The 16,095-nt window shown below is 35.9% G+C and overlaps 1 protein-coding gene across 11 annotated transcripts in view; it reads left to right on the forward strand.

The window, feature by feature from the left end:
- The window catches only part of LOC133840924 (axotactin), an 89,681-nt gene that overhangs the window by 60,201 nt on the left and 13,385 nt on the right, over positions 1-16,095 (forward strand). For 2 of the 11 annotated variants that reach the window (XM_062273112.1, XM_062273113.1), the window contains exons 15-21: positions 1,834-2,034; positions 2,440-3,060; positions 6,009-6,190; positions 6,335-6,676; positions 6,797-7,097; positions 7,173-7,288; positions 14,474-15,312. In XM_062273112.1, the coding sequence (XP_062129096.1) occupies positions 1,834-2,034; positions 2,440-3,060; positions 6,009-6,190; positions 6,335-6,676; positions 6,797-7,097; positions 7,173-7,288; positions 14,474-14,827 (2,117 nt within the window). In that variant the 3' untranslated portion in view covers positions 14,828-15,312. Of the gene's footprint in view, positions 1-1,833; positions 2,035-2,439; positions 3,061-6,008; positions 6,191-6,334; positions 6,677-6,796; positions 7,098-7,172; positions 7,429-7,507; positions 7,719-14,473; positions 15,313-16,095 lie in introns of those variants that run through there. The other 9 variants (XM_062273120.1, XM_062273122.1, XR_009894223.1 and 6 more) reach the window with 8 other exon arrangements.

The following is a 16,095-nucleotide window of genomic DNA, read 5'->3' on the forward strand; positions in this document are numbered from 1 at the left end:
CCTAAACAAATAGCAAAGCACTGAGAGAAATTGTAAGATAACTAGTGACGAGTTTGCTCGACTGTGAGATACCCGCTACGCATTTAAAAAGAGGGCAACACATAACATAATATACAAAATTGATGTACTGTAAAATTAAGTAAATATACCGTAGGTTATCTATGGTATATCGATATACTATTACCCTTAAAATATACCATTAAGCACAAATTTGGAAGATTAAGTTTCTCTGGTACAATATTCGAACTGTATATTTTCAATATAATATATTCGGTACTAAAATATACCAAATTTGTATACTTAAAAAGTACTCAAATATACCAAAGACTATCTTTGTTATATCTTTGTATATGTTATTGCCTTAAAAATATACCGTAAAGAACAAAATGTGATAAATTGAGATTCTCTGGCACAATATTCGAGATTTATATTAAGGAATACCAAATTAATATATCGAAAAATGATTAAAATATACCGAAAGCTACCTTTGGTATATCGATATACTGTAACTTTCAGAATATACCTTAGAGCATAAAATATCCCAGATTGAGATTATATGGTAGACCATTCAAAACGGTATATATTCAATATCAATTTTGGAAATTATTTTATTTATTAAATAAAATATGTTACTGGCAGCTTTAATTAAATTCTAGATTTCAAAATGAAGCTAGAATACTTCAAGAATATATTATACACTAATTACAAATAATAATTTGGATTGTTCAATGCTAAGTTATTTTCATTTATGGAATCATATTCTCCTATTTTCCTACTCACTTTCTCCTGCAACTCTTTGCAAGTAACTTTTTCACTTGCAAAGCAAAATTCAATAATATCTCTTTGCAAATTTGCTAATTTGTAGGCAATAATAAACCTGAACACATGCAATTTTCTGTGCAAGTTTCAAAAACAAATTCCTGTTGTGTTGACGGTAATGAAAATGTGCCAGTTATTCTCGCAGTGGTTGACTAGAATTTCAATTGTGTTTAACAAGCTACGAAATAGGCTCTTTAATTAATAAGGATATATAGTATAGTATATGTATATGAGGATGTGTGTAGTACTCATGTTGCACTTGCTGTCGTTTGGCTTTCGACATTCAGAATTTCGACAGCAATCCATACATTGTCCATTCGTATTTGTGGCACAAAATTGCAGGTTGAAAATCTCTCGAAATGTGTTTTGGGCAAAATGGGCAAATCAATCAAAGAACTCGTAACTCAATACTGCAAACAGCAATTGCCAGCAATTTGGTTGGTTGCTCCTCCTCCTATCACTACACTATAGAGAACACGAGAGAGATAGAGAGAGAGAGAGAGAGAGCACACGCATACTGGTGCAGAAAATCAATCATAATTACCCGTCGTGAATGTAATGCGAAATTTTGGGTGCTGGCCGATTTGATGAATGCCACAGTTATGGGGCATGTGGCAAGGCACATTGGATTGCAAATCGTCAATACTTTGCACAGAATAACACATGAGCACTTATGTAATTAAATGCGTTAACTGGAATTATAGACAGACAGCAGGAGACGGAGAGACAGAGAGAGACAGCCAAGCACATAGTTTGCATTGCAATGCAGGACCGCAGATAACCAAAAGAGAGAGACAGAGAGAGAGACTGAGCAGGACATTGAAACGGGTTTTGGGCAAACATTTCAATTAGACAAACTTAAGCTCGAAATGCCCGAAATGCCACGGCCAAATGAAGGCTCATTTCCGCAATAGCACACAAAATACTCCCCCATATATATAGTGTATAGAGGGAAACTAAGGATAGCTCTATGCCATAGCTCCGTGCCTCATTTGATTTTGTTTATTTTTGCAGAGGTTCTATCGCCACATCGTCCGCCCGCACCGCCCACCGAGTACTTTCAGTTCCACGTTGGCGGCTATGATCCAGCGAATTTGCTGCGGCCGAATGTCGATGCACCGGCTCTGGAGGGTTACATTGGCTGTATACGTGGCCTCAAAATCGGCGCCCAGTTGATCGACTTGGCGGAAATCAATGAAAGGAATATAGCGCCCAGTAAGTAGCGTTTTGCTTATAAATCAATTTTCAGTACCAGAAGCGGCATGAAACCAAACCAAACTCTAATGCCATTTTGGCTGCCACTCACACACTCTCCTGCTGCTGCTGCTGCTGTTGCAACTTAATATGCATGCAATTTCCGCTAAGTGCAGCGCGCCTGTTGGGCATGCACTTGAGCCACTTTGTGGCACCAAGATTAATGCCAATGCGATAAACTCTAGGCGCGCAACGACTGTACGGACCACACGGCGTATGATTTATGCGGCCACATAGAGTGCACACTGCACACACCGCGGAAATTGCAAAACCAGACACTGATGCGATTAGACCGCACACACAAAATCATTTATAACTCCTCGCTCACTCGTTTGCTATGCATATTAAATCGATCTACTCTTACAGCTCAGGAGGGCGTGCTGCCCAATTGCCAGATCAAATGCGATGCAGAGCCGTGCAAAAACGGCGGCATTTGCAAGGAGCATTTCGCCGAGCAGATGTCCACCTGCGATTGCGAACACACCAGTTTTCTCGGCGAGTTCTGTTCGGTGGAGAAAGGCGCCGATTTCAGCGGTGAATCGACGTTGCAACGCAAATTCGAGCTGCCCAGCTCAGCGCGTGTGGATTATGTCCGTCTGCAGATGGCCTTCTCATCGTTCGATTTACGGCGCGCCAATCGCATTATGCTGCTGCTGCAGACCGCTGCTGAGCGTAGCTATTACCTTTTACTGGCCATCACCAGCGATGGTTACCTGCAATTCGAGGAGGATCGCGAACGCGGCCAGACGGTGGGTGCACGCATCGATCGGAATTTCCTGAACAGCGCTCGACATTCGATTTATTATGTCCGCAACGGAACTCAGGCGCAGCTTTACATTGATCGCGAGCAGGTGCCGCTTACGGATTTTGCGGCTCGTGTGCTTACCACAACGCTGGATGAGGGCGCAAATCGGGCGCAGATCGGTGGCATTAATACGACGGATTCACGCTTCGCTGTCTTCAAGAGCTACAGCGGCTGCCTGTCAAGTGAGTAACCGAATATCTTGCTGCCATCCCCTGTGCATCCTTTTTGCCAAAGAGACAGTCATAAATTTGCGCTCGCCTGCCCATTAATTTCTTTTGCTACTCAAAACCAACAAAAAGAAAAACTAGTAAGCAAGCTACATTGGAGAGTGCTCGACTGTGAGATACCCGCTAGCCATTTTCAACACAAATAAAAGTAGTATTACTTTTGCAATATATGAAATTAATATAAAATGTTGAGCCACTACCAAATTTCCAAAGAGGCAAAAACAGTGTGGTATTATAATATACGAAATTCTTAAATCGAAAGCATTTCAATATACCAAAAGCTTTATTTCGTATATATAATACATTAAAAATATACCACGAAGTACACGAAATATACCAAAATCTTTATTTCGTATATATAGTATATTCAAAATATACCATGAAGTACAAAAAATTCTGCCTTTTACAGTTGGAGCAAAACAGTGAGCTATTCTTTATAAAATATATCAAATTAATATACTGATAAGCCACGGAGATATACCTAAAGGTATATTTGGTATATCAAAATAAAAATACATTCAAAACCTTTAAGATATGTAAGGTTATTTGCATATTGCATACATTGCCTATTGGTACAAAGTTATGTTGTATGTATATCGATATACTATTACCTTCAAAAAATACCATATAAATATAAATATGATATTGTCCGCTAGCTACAAACATTTCAATATCCTTCCACCCTATGAGTAGCGGGTGTAACAAATTAAGATGTGAGAATCCAACTAAGAAGTCCGATATTAATGTTAGAATATACCAAATTAATACCTCTAAAAGATACTTCAATACACCTAAATGTATATTTGGTACATTGACATACTTTTACATCAAAAATATACCATAGATTACAAAATATGCGACACCAAGTTATCATACCCTTCTACCCTTTTTGATAGCTCGTATAAAAAGGAGAAGTGAAGCTGCTTTTGTTGTTGGCTCATCAAGTCGCTGCCACGCTGGCTCTTGTGTTGCAGCATGTTTATGAACTGGGGCAGCAGTAGAAGCGACAGCGTGGTGTATTTTTTGGGGTAACTGCAACTGCAACCACTTTGTTGACCAAAAATTAAATTTATTCGACGCCATAAAAAGTCATTTCCGTGGTCGATGCCATAAATTTTGTCAGTTTTTGCGCTTAAGATTTACTGTGGCTCATATTTAAATTGTTATTGTTGTTGTTGTTTGGTTACTGCTGCTGCTGCACACTTTGATTAAAACTCAGCTCAGCTTTGTGTACTCTCAACTAGCTCGCCAGCTGTTAGCTTCCACGCCTAGCTAGCCACGCCCACACACACACACACACACACATAGAGAGACGCCCTCGTCACGCGCAACATGCGCATGTGTGCGAGCTGTTAAAACGTGGCCCATTAAAGCGACCATCGAAGCGCGTTAGTTTGCCAATGGCCATAAACAGGGCCAACGCCAAAAACTGTTCTCCTCCCACTTTTCTACCTCCCCACTCCCTACGCTGCACACTGGTTCCTAAATGGATATTGAAAAACTTTGCCCTGGGAGCTTACTTAAATGTCCATAATATCAATTGCAATAATTGAAATTGTTTCACATCAATTTTGAGGGCTTTAAATTTGTATAAAACGACTCAAGGAGTATAGAAAATTTATCTTTTTTTATTATCTCATTAATCGCTTAAACTAAGTGGCTAGCAATATTTTATATTTTATTTACTTTGGCATTTAAATCAAATTAAGTGCGCTGTTTATTTGCTTTTTGTTGAAATTACAAAAATAAACAAATGACGGGAAATCAATTGCCATCTTTTTCAATTAATTATTGAATCATATTTACATACTCACAAAAAAAAGCTATTTATATTAATGGCACAATTTAATAAGAATTAATATTAACTAAAACTTAAATTATGTGTTCTAATTGTATCGTTTTGGTACAGCATTTGGTTAAAAACTGTTTTTCTACTAAATAACTATTGTTATTTAATTGCAAATATATTTCAAATATTTGTTTGACAATAGAATAAAGTAAAAATTGATAACAATATTCAATATCAATTTTTCTAGTTCACCTGAAAATTTATTGTCTTTTTAAAAGTTCATATAAAACGAAATTTTTTAGAGCTAAATTCAATCAATTTCGAAATTTCAAATTTTTTTGAAATACCAATAAATGCAGCAAGAAAATGTTAGAAATATAATGCTGACATATTTATTCATAATTACATATATTACATCCTTAAAAAAGTAAATCAGTTCAAAACTGAAACTCAATCAAAATCATTTTAAAACACAAATTAATGTAGCCATAAAATGATAAAAAATATAAAGCAGGCATATTTATTCTTAACTTATATTTTTCAAAATTTCTTTTTAAACAAAAAAATTTCAAAGAATTTCAAATTTCTTTTTGAAAATAATATTAATTATTAATATAAATTCTACGATTCATCTTACATTCAGACTTAATCGATCTCTTTTCCAATACTTCGACCCAAAATAAATTAGGCAAATTTTTATTTGAGTTTCCTTTTGCCATATCCTGGCCAGCATTTAATCAGTGTGCATTTGTTGGCCACACCCAAAAGTCTACTAGCGACACACACGCACAACAACAACAACAATGGCGGGCAGTTAACTTTAGGTATTAAAAATTTTATTGCTAATTTCGGCAAAGCATTAAATATGCACGAATGGGCATTTGCACGGAGCCTTTTGCCTTCTGTGATTTGACTTTGATTCTCCTCCCCCCACTCCCCACTTCGCAATGCTTCTAATTTGTTTGTGCTCAAGGCGAATGGCAAATGGCAAATGGCAGAGGGAGAGGCAGAGCCACAAACACATTTGCATTTCAATTTGAATTAATGACCAATACTAATGAAAATTTCAACCAATATTCCCAATTGACTTTTGGGGTCTGGCCTGGGACATCAGACATCTACATACAGGTGAATGGACACATTATGAAGCCACTGGAGGAGTACATGCTGTTCACCAAATCCGGTGCGGACAACATAACGGTCATAAATCCGCAGGGCGTACGCAGTGCACAGTGCAATGCGAAATTCGATGTCAGTGAGCAGCCCACCCAAGAGCCCATGGTTAACGTAAGCATGGTAAGTGAAGGAGACTGAGAGAGAAGAGAGAGCGAGAGAGAGAGAGAGGCGCAACGAGGCGCCAAATTGTGCTAATGAATGCGCCTTTTGTTGATCCGCTTTGACCATTTGACCAACGTTCTGCTGCTGCTCTTCCTTGTACAGATACCAGAGCCATGGGTCGAAGAGCCGCCGCAACGTGTGCCCTACATATCGAAATTCGTTTATGATGTCGACAAGAAGGAGGACTCCACACAGATGCTATTCATTACGCTGACCACGGTGTTTGTCATCATTGTCATCTGTTGCCTGCTCGAGGTATATCGCAGTCATTTGGCCTACAAGAAGCGCATCGAGCGCGAAACGGATGAGGATATCATTTGGTCGAAAGAGCAGGCAACCAAAATGCACGAATCGCCAGGTGTCAAAGGTGCAACGAGCTCGGGTTCGGGGGGTGGTGCGGCGGCAGGGACAGGCAACGCATTGCCACCATACAGCTATAAGGCGGTGAGAACATGTTGCATTAACAATCCCAATAATTGTGTCTGTGTCTGGCCTGAAATGAGATTTATATTCACCTACCTCTCGGTTCTCTCTCTCTCTCTCTGCCTGGTTTATTATGTGCAGCTGCCGCAAGAGGACAAGAAGCCAGGCAATGGCACACCATTGGTTGGCATACTGAAGAATGGCAATGCAACGTCGACGCCAACGCCAACGGCATCGGCGCCCAGCACTCCCCCAGCTGCCACAAAGAACGGCGACATTGCCACACGCATTGTCGAGGAACCCGAGGAGGAGGTCGAAGAAGAGGAAGAACAGGAGCAGCAGCAGCCACAGACTATGCAGCAAGAGGAGGCACAGCTGCTTAACCTCAGCGCGGATGCGGCAGCAACGCCAACGGATGCGGCTGCCACAAATGGTGCGTCATGTAAATTACTTAAAAAATATACGCTTTATGACAATAAGTTGACGGCATCTCTCGCTCTTCTCTTCTCTTCTACAGCTGCCGCTGAGCCAACACCAAGCGACGAGGCGACAAAAGTCCAGCAGAATGGACAGCTAGATGCTTCACCTGCTGCCCCGGCTCCTACTGCTGTGGATGCCACAACGACGCTACCGGTAAGCCGTGTGCCACCAGCACAAAATTTATACAAATTGGCGCCCCTCGTCACAATTAGTGAGACGAATTTGCATGAATTGTAAAACACCCGCTGCCAACCCGCCGTCAAATCCTCCGCTATCCGCCAACATATATTCATGTAAATAACATATTACCGACAATTACAAGAATTATAAGCATGTCATTACATAATGCATTAAATACATTAAATACTATAGCCAAAAGCATGGGCAACACAACAAAACACTACAACACTTTGAAGGACAGACGCATCGATCTTAAGTGGAAAATCCAAGGAAAACTATGAAAACTATGCAAAATTCTTAAACTATTTATTAACACAACACATCTATGCATCTATTTCTAGTCGTTCAACTGTATTGGGTTATCATTATGAATTAAAATTAAATTATTTTCATTTTCCATTAACATTGTTGTATGATCTTTATATACCCTGGAGGTAGCAGTTGGGTATAAGCTGCTTACTTATTATGTCGATATTCGATTTATCCCTTTTGACCAATGTGGAATTAGTATCTTGTAAATGGCAAGATATATTTATTTATTTCTGAAGAAATTGTATCTTATGTTTATCTAACTTATGTGAGAGTTCACACATCTAATCACTTGGTTTCTGATTGCCCTCTTCTTTATGTTTGTAAAATAAAATGCAATTTTTAAGCGAAGATGAAAAAGTATCTTGTAAATGAACATATATATTTCTCTTATTTGTACAGAAATTCTATCTTATCTTCAATTTCTTTATTTACTTAGTAAGGAAGGGTTTGATAAACCTAATCTCTTAGTTCAAATTTACATTATAAAATGTTCTGGTTATCAGTTAGTTATTTTTGCAAATATTTTTCAAATTTATTGAGTGGTTGAACTTAAAATACTTTGTAAATGATAAGGACGATTTTCCTTCTTTGAACAAAAACTTCTATTGAATCACCAAACTACTTCTTTGCTTAGTATGGTATCATGTATATTAAAGTTAATTTAAGTATTTAAATGAAATCGCTTAGTTCAAACTTATAGGAGAAAATGTGGAGGTTATCTCTTTGTCACGTCTGTAAATAATACATTAATGCACACTTATTTTTGGCACGAAGAATTATATGAATTATACGAAAATTCGGATAATTGATTAAAGGGTTATAATTATTTTTAACATATGTTGAAGTTTTCATTTCGATATTTCATCAAAGTCTATATAAAAATATTTAAAGCACACTTAAGGAATTTGTCAAAAGTTTGCTACAGTTTACCAATAGAAATTAAGCAATGAAAACGAGGATTAAGTCCAACCATTAGTGTGTGGTTAATTTACATGAGAGTGTAAATGAAAAGATATATCTATTGTTCATATATATACATACATATATAAGCATATTATATTATTTCATACATTATCATATTTATCTGCTTATTATGTATAAAACTATATGAATATCTAGATAAATACTTTTATAGAATCACATACTTTGCATTTTCTTAAGCAAATAAACAGCTCGTCTATTCTTTATTTATCCAAATATATAATGCAAATAACTACTATCGTATTTCTAAAGGCCTTCAGCTATTTCTTCAAATAATATAGTAAAATTTGAAACACATTTAAATAATTTGCAAAGACTATTAAGAGCTCCAATTCAAGCTCAACAATTGAGCAATGCAAACAAGGATTAATTCCAGCCATAATTGCATTCCCTCATCTTTAATGCATTAACTTATTTATATAACATACTTACTCCAATTCGAATAAATTTCCCTCGGCAGTATCTCGGAGTCAAGCAGCAATGAGTGTAAATATTTAACATAGCATATTTAAAATCCGATTTCGGGGGCAAATTAATCAGCTCGTACATTTTATTTAATAGAGCGAAAATATTATATCGCATCAGATTAAGCCAGCTTATGCATGAGCTTGCCACACCTTGCCTGTCCCTAATCACATTTATTCATTGGCTTGCATGTGTGTGTGTGTTGGTGTGTGTAACGGTGTGTGTGCGTGTAAATTTGCATATATTGTACTCGCAAGTTGAAATTTCAACATCTGGGGCATTTAATTAAATTGAAATTTCAATTTAATTTAACTAAATAAACAATGAAATGTGTGAAAACAAATGAAAACTCGTTTGAAAATCAAAACTTTTTCTTCGACATTTACAGATTTTTCCCATCAAAAATGTCGCTCATTTTTTACATTGTTTGCACTTTGTATGCATTGGCATTAACAATAGCCATAATAATATTACGATTTATTATACCCTAACTGCAAAAACATATAAATTTAAGCGGGGTTGATTGATGAGGCAGAAAAAGTTAAGCAAAAAATTCCCGAGGGAGTTTGTTGTTTGATAACGGCAAAAGTTTTAGAGTTGATTTATGCTAAATATGCTAAAAACCTTAAAAAAAAAAACATTGCTGAAAAACTATTCAAATTAAAAAAAAAACCAAAATTTATCAATGCATTAAAATCGTTGATTAAAGAAATACATTTTATTTCTGTAAAATATTTCTACAACACATTCCCACAATTAATGTTAGATTTATAGGCCAACAACTTGAAACTAATCTAATAGAAAATTACTAATGCACACACTTTTGCCTAAGGTCATGTTTCTGTCTATAGGGGAATCAGTCAGCCAATATTTATACATGCTTTTATAATCGTTATTTAATGACACACACATACATGTATATTTGTAACATATATACATCGCACGCATATTCTGTGTATTTATGCGTGTTGTTTTAATTGTTGTTGATACCAAATGCGCTTATTATGCGACTGCTTAATTAAAATCAGCTCAAAATCGAAATCAATTGCTAATGGCCTCAGGGAATGAGGTGAGAGAGAGCGGTGTTTGTGTGTGTGTGTGTGGGTTAAAGGATTGTTGGTCAGATAATGGGGGGTTAAAGCGTAAGAGGAGCCGCGAATAGAGCGAAAGGCGAATGTAAGCAGCTTGTTATTAAAATGAAATCGAAGCGCGTTTAATTTAATATGAATTAATTAATTAGTGCAAAATGTGCGAACTTTAACAATGTGCACGAGCTATTGTTGGTATTATATTATGCATCATTTAATTTAATAGCCTCAACTTCAACGGTGTATTAAATATTTCCCCTTTTTTTGTGTTACATAATTGCAATTAGTGCATAACTTTAAACATTGAAAAGAAGTTTTACATACACATTTATTAAATATTCATTTAATTGTTATTTTATTGGCATATTTACAACAATGTGTGAGTGACAATTAAACATTTGTATATCACTTTAACATTTTTATGCTCCTTACTTGTAGGGTAGAAGAGTATTAAAACTTTCACCATTTTTAACTACAGTACTTTTGAGCAAAAAAAAATTAGAAATCGTTTCGGATCTTAGTTGCTTTGGTGTATTGATATTCTACTACCTTTAAAATATACTATAAAGCACAGAATATACCAGACTAAACGGTGTAATATTTTAACATTTAAGATATATTACAAAATATACCGGATGACTCCGTGGTATATTTTAAATATAATAGATACTAACATACATAATTGGTATATCGATATTCTACTATATCTAAAATATATCATAGACTGTAGTATATTAAAAAGTATTATTATATTAATATACCAAGTATACATATACATATATTTGAGTATCTTCGGTATATTTTTGCATTTGTTAGTATATTAATATGGTATGTTTTAGGAAGTTGAAATTGAATCGAACACACTCGACTGTAACTTTCTTTCATGATATTTAAAGCTTAAACTCTTAGCTGTATTTAAAGCAACCGCAGCAAAGCTGCTTACGTATATTAGCCAATTTATTTAGCTTTGGCCAACAAAAGCGCTGCTCATTGGAAATTCTTTGTTGCCCCGCAGCAGCATGCCACAAAGCTGTTGTTGTAGGTGCATGTTTGCAATTGTCTAAAATGCTATTTGATAGAAAAAGTGCACAAAAGTAAAGTTGGGGTAAAAAGTAAATTGAACTGCAGTTGCAGAGCTTATTGCAATTGGTCCTTTTGCCTTTTGTTGCAAAAGACATTTGCAAAATTAATATGCGCTCAAGTAAAAACGAAATTGCCAACAAAGAAGCCAACTGGGCAACAATTCAACAAAAGGATCAGCTAAAGCCCAATAATAACAATTGCTGCTGCTCCTACTGCAAAAGCGAAAAACCACAATTTATGAGATATCATTTTGCTGGGGGTTCTCAGAAAACTTACTTACTCGATCTTCGAAGCACCTCTTCTATGGGCGGGTAATACCCATGATTTATTTAGCAAACTTCAACTTGAGACAAAAACTCAAGTCAAAAACTAAGCAACACGCAGTAGCAGAAAACTTTACACCGAACGAAAGGAAAAAACTTTTGTCCGCAAATCGAAACTTGCACCTCTCGTGTACTCCAAAGACTATGCGGAAAATTGTAAAAGCAAAATATTGAACTTATTGGCTTTTATGTAGTTTCAGCGTCAAAAGTGTCTATCGAATGGGTTGGGTTGGGTTGGGTTGGAGGCAGCGGCATGTTACTTTTGAGCTTACTTAGCATGTACTTTGAACAGAGTTGAACTTAAGCTGCTGCCAAATTGAATTTCCCCAAGCAACGCCAAGCCCCAAAACTGCCCCAGAATCTCTGAATCTCGTTCTTGCAGTCTAAATCTGCAGTCTAAAGTCGCCTTTGCAGAGACGCGAGAGCGAGAGCTGCATTCAAATCTGGGCTGCCTTGTCAAGGCATTTGCTAGTTTTTCAATAGCTACAATAAATATGTGTGAGTGTAGGCATTAGTAGACTTTGTGATATGCTGTATATACATTTTTGTGGTATATTTTGGTATATGATTATGGTATATTTTGTACTTAACGGTATATTTAGGTGTTTTGTTATCTATTGTGTATTTTATATATAGTACTATATCGATATATCAAATACAGGTTTTGGTATAATTTAGTATTTTTGGTATATTAATTTGGTATAATTTTAGTATATTGTTTTATTGATCTTGTTTAATTATACCTTGTTTAAATAGATTGTACTCTATGGTATATGATTATGGTATATTTTGTACTTAATGGTATATTTATGTGGTATATTTTGCTATCTATGGTATGTTTTATATGTAGTAGTATCGATATACAAAATACAGCCTTTGCTATAATTTAGTATTTTTGCGGTATGTTAATTTGGTATATTTTTAGTATATTTTTCATTGATTTTGTTTAAATCGATTTTAGATATTGTCGAGAAAGTAATTGAAGTATTTTTCAATGCTGCTTAACTTTGAGTATTTTATTTACTACTTTTAACTAACTGATACACTTTCAATAGTTTCGCTTGTTTAGAGGGCATCGGAATGCCGAAAGTTGCCCGGGCAAAGTGCGTGCGGCATTGTCTAGGCGGCGGCATTGTGCACTTGCAACAGCGTCTCGCCCCCTCTCGCTCTTTCTCTACTTTCGTTTCCGCTTGACTTGCAGCAACGTCGACGCCAGCCGTGTTCCTGGCTGATTGCAAAAGCAACCGAAATTGAAGTGCACCCAAAAGTTTCTCTTTTTTACGCCTCGAGTATCCCCTCTCCGCACCGAAAATCAAAAAGTTTCGCTTACCACCGCCAACATGCGGGGGAGAGGCCGTTGGGGCTTTTGTTTAAGCGCCAAGCACACACACACACACACAAAACCAGAAAAAGTGCAAGTGCTACAACTGCAACTGCGACTACGACTACGAGTCGTATTACTGCTGTTGCACAAGACTCCTTTCACCATGCTTAGTTTCTTTTTATGCCAAAATGTTTTTCGGGCTCTTCTTGGTCTTTTCCATTTTCTTTTGCTCTTTGTTGCCGTTGTTGTTGTTGCTCCTGCTTCGGCTGTTCATTTGGCTCGGCCGCAAACGCAGCACGCACTTAACTTTGCCAGCCACCACAATGCTGCGGTGAAACTCATTACGAGCTTAGAATGCAAAAACGAAACCTCAACACACACACAGAAACACACATAGATACAGCATTGCATTTGAGCAAAGCAGAAAAAAAAAAACACAACCAGACCAATTTCGAATGTGTTTGTTTGTGTGTGCTTGGAACTTTTCTATAAATCTTAATGAAGCCAAGAAGTTGAGCTAATGATGTGTAAATTAAAACACAACACAAACCGCAGTTTAATAAACACTCAATATAAACTGACAACCGACAACTGGCAAACGCGTCGTATGCGCAATGTTTGCCATAAAGTCAACAATTTCGAAGGCTAGGCGAAATCAATTTACAAATTGATTCGATATCAAAGATCTCAAATCAATGTAAATGCGAACAAAGGGCAACGATTTGACCCACATTTTTGGTGGATTTCGCAAAAGCACCCTGTAAAAACAGGCAAAATGTTTTGAAGGGTATGACAAATATACAGATGACAACATTTAAGAATAGTCAAATCTATATGTTTGTTGTTAAGAGTCATTGAAGCAACACAAATCTTTTATTTGCAATTGAAATGCAACTTAAGTGGAGTATACGCTGTAAAAACGGAGTTGAGAGGGAGTTTAAATTAGAAAGAAAAATTTAGTTTACTTTTTAGACTCTTCACAATTACTCAATAACTGTAGATAAATGAAATATGTATATATTCAAATTCCTGTATATATTAAAAATATGTATTTTATTTGTATATATTTTCTACAACTAAAATGAACTGTAAGGTATTTGTCCAGTTGAGCATTCCCAACTTTCACTTGCACTTGTTAGAATATTGATTGCGTCGCACAGAAAAGAGATTTATTGAACTGTAATCCCAAATACTAAGCACAAATAAATGTGTATAAAAGTGAAGTTTGGTTTGCTCTTTGACAACTTCAACACAAAAAAAGGACATTTAAAACTCGTTTTGCTAAATTCCAATTAAAGATAGTCGAGTACGAGTATATCGTATATTATTTAGCAAAACGACACAAAAGAGCTCACTCATTGAGCAAGTTGCATGTTAATTGAAAGCTTTTGCATGAAGTTTTTTCTATAAAACATATGTATATCAACTAACTGCTGTGAGCTCTTAGCGTTTGCATGCGACATAAGGACACAACAATGAAGCCAATTAAAGCATATTCGACAGCAAACTAAATGAAAAATAAAAGTTGAAACGCAAAAGTTTTTAATAAAATGCAATGGCAAACATCTTCGCACTTTGACAGCAGCAACCACAACAGCAGCAGCAACAGCAGCAGCAGCCAAATGAAAATCAAAAGCAACAGCAACAGCAACCTCAGCAGCATGTGCAGCAAAGACAACCGCTACAAAGAGCGGCTACACTTCAACAGCAGAGCACAAAGCGACGCAAACAGGCAACGTCAACGGCGCCCACAGTGCGACGACAAGTATCGTGGGGTCCGCCCATCGTAGCGGAAACGGATGTAGATTCGTTCAACAATAAGGAGACAGCAGGAACAACAACAGGAGGGGGAGCGGGAGGAGGAGGCCGCAAGATGGCCAAACAAAATGGCTACCATGGCGTCAATAGACGTGCCACGACAACGACTCGCAATTGACGGACGCAAAAAGCGAAAACTAAAGAAAATATGCAAAAATATACGTACATATAAAAGCATAAATATTTAGCCAAGACAATAAGTCGAAAAACAAGTGCAAAGCATAAACAAAAGCAATACAAATACAACACAGATACAAACAGAGACAGACGAATACAAAGCGACAGAAAGATAGCCAAGAATTTATATGAATTTAAGAGAAGCTCAGAAACGAATACAAAACAGAAGAAAAAAAATATGCAAAAAGCATATTGAAGTACAATACGATAATATCACTCACTTATAAGTATTTAAAGCCGACTGCTTTCAGCTTTAAAGAGGCGGTGAACGTAATATTTAGGAGCGCTGTGGGATTACACTTTACGATTTAAGTACTCCAGGGATTTCAACTCGATTAGCTTACAATAAGCAAATTATTGTTTGAGAGTTGTTTGTGTGTATAGACGTATCTCTTAAAGTATACGAATTTTTATTCAATATTTTTGATATTTCTTTTTGGTGTATATAAGAGAATTTAAAGAAGTAATGCTCATTTAAACGTTTGAAAAAATACATTACTAGGAAGATTTTTAATACAATGCAATCCGGTTTCTAATTCAACGAACTATTTTAGTAGTCACTCTAAATATTATTTTGAAATTGATTATGAGTTATTCTTCATAATAATTAAAAATAATAATCGTTAACACAAATAGGAACACTAAAATATATGTAAACATTTATTTGTATGTTTTTAGGAAAACATTTATAAAATAATCTGTTTTTGGGTGTATATAGAAGAGATTCCAAATACCAAATCATCATCTGTTAATCAAAAAAACATAAATATGATATTATGTTACAAATAGAAAAACCATTTTAAAACATGTTTGCAATTTATTTGTAGTCATTGTTATGACTATTTTAATACCCAATACAGATAGGATAGAAGGGAGAACTCATTCTATATAACAAATAAAGCATTTGGTATATTTTTGAAATCCGTTAGTATATTAATTTGTATTTTAAAATGGGTAGCGAGTATCTCAAAGTCTAACACACTCGACAATAGATTTCTTAGTTGTTTTATTATAGATAAAATGTCTTACCACGTTATCGAAAAAATGTAAAGAAAATGCTACACAAAAAAAAAAACAAGTGTCTTAGAAATATCAAAAAACATATTTCTCCAATATGCTTTCAAAAAAATATAATAGAATAATCTTTAAGAAAACATTCCTAAGTTTCTCAAACAATTACTCATTTTTAAATATTAACAGAAAACAAAC

The sequence above is a fragment of the Drosophila sulfurigaster genome, chromosome 3, assembly GCF_023558435.1.
Source record: "Drosophila sulfurigaster albostrigata strain 15112-1811.04 chromosome 3, ASM2355843v2, whole genome shotgun sequence".
Taxonomy (NCBI): domain Eukaryota; kingdom Metazoa; phylum Arthropoda; class Insecta; order Diptera; family Drosophilidae; genus Drosophila; species Drosophila sulfurigaster.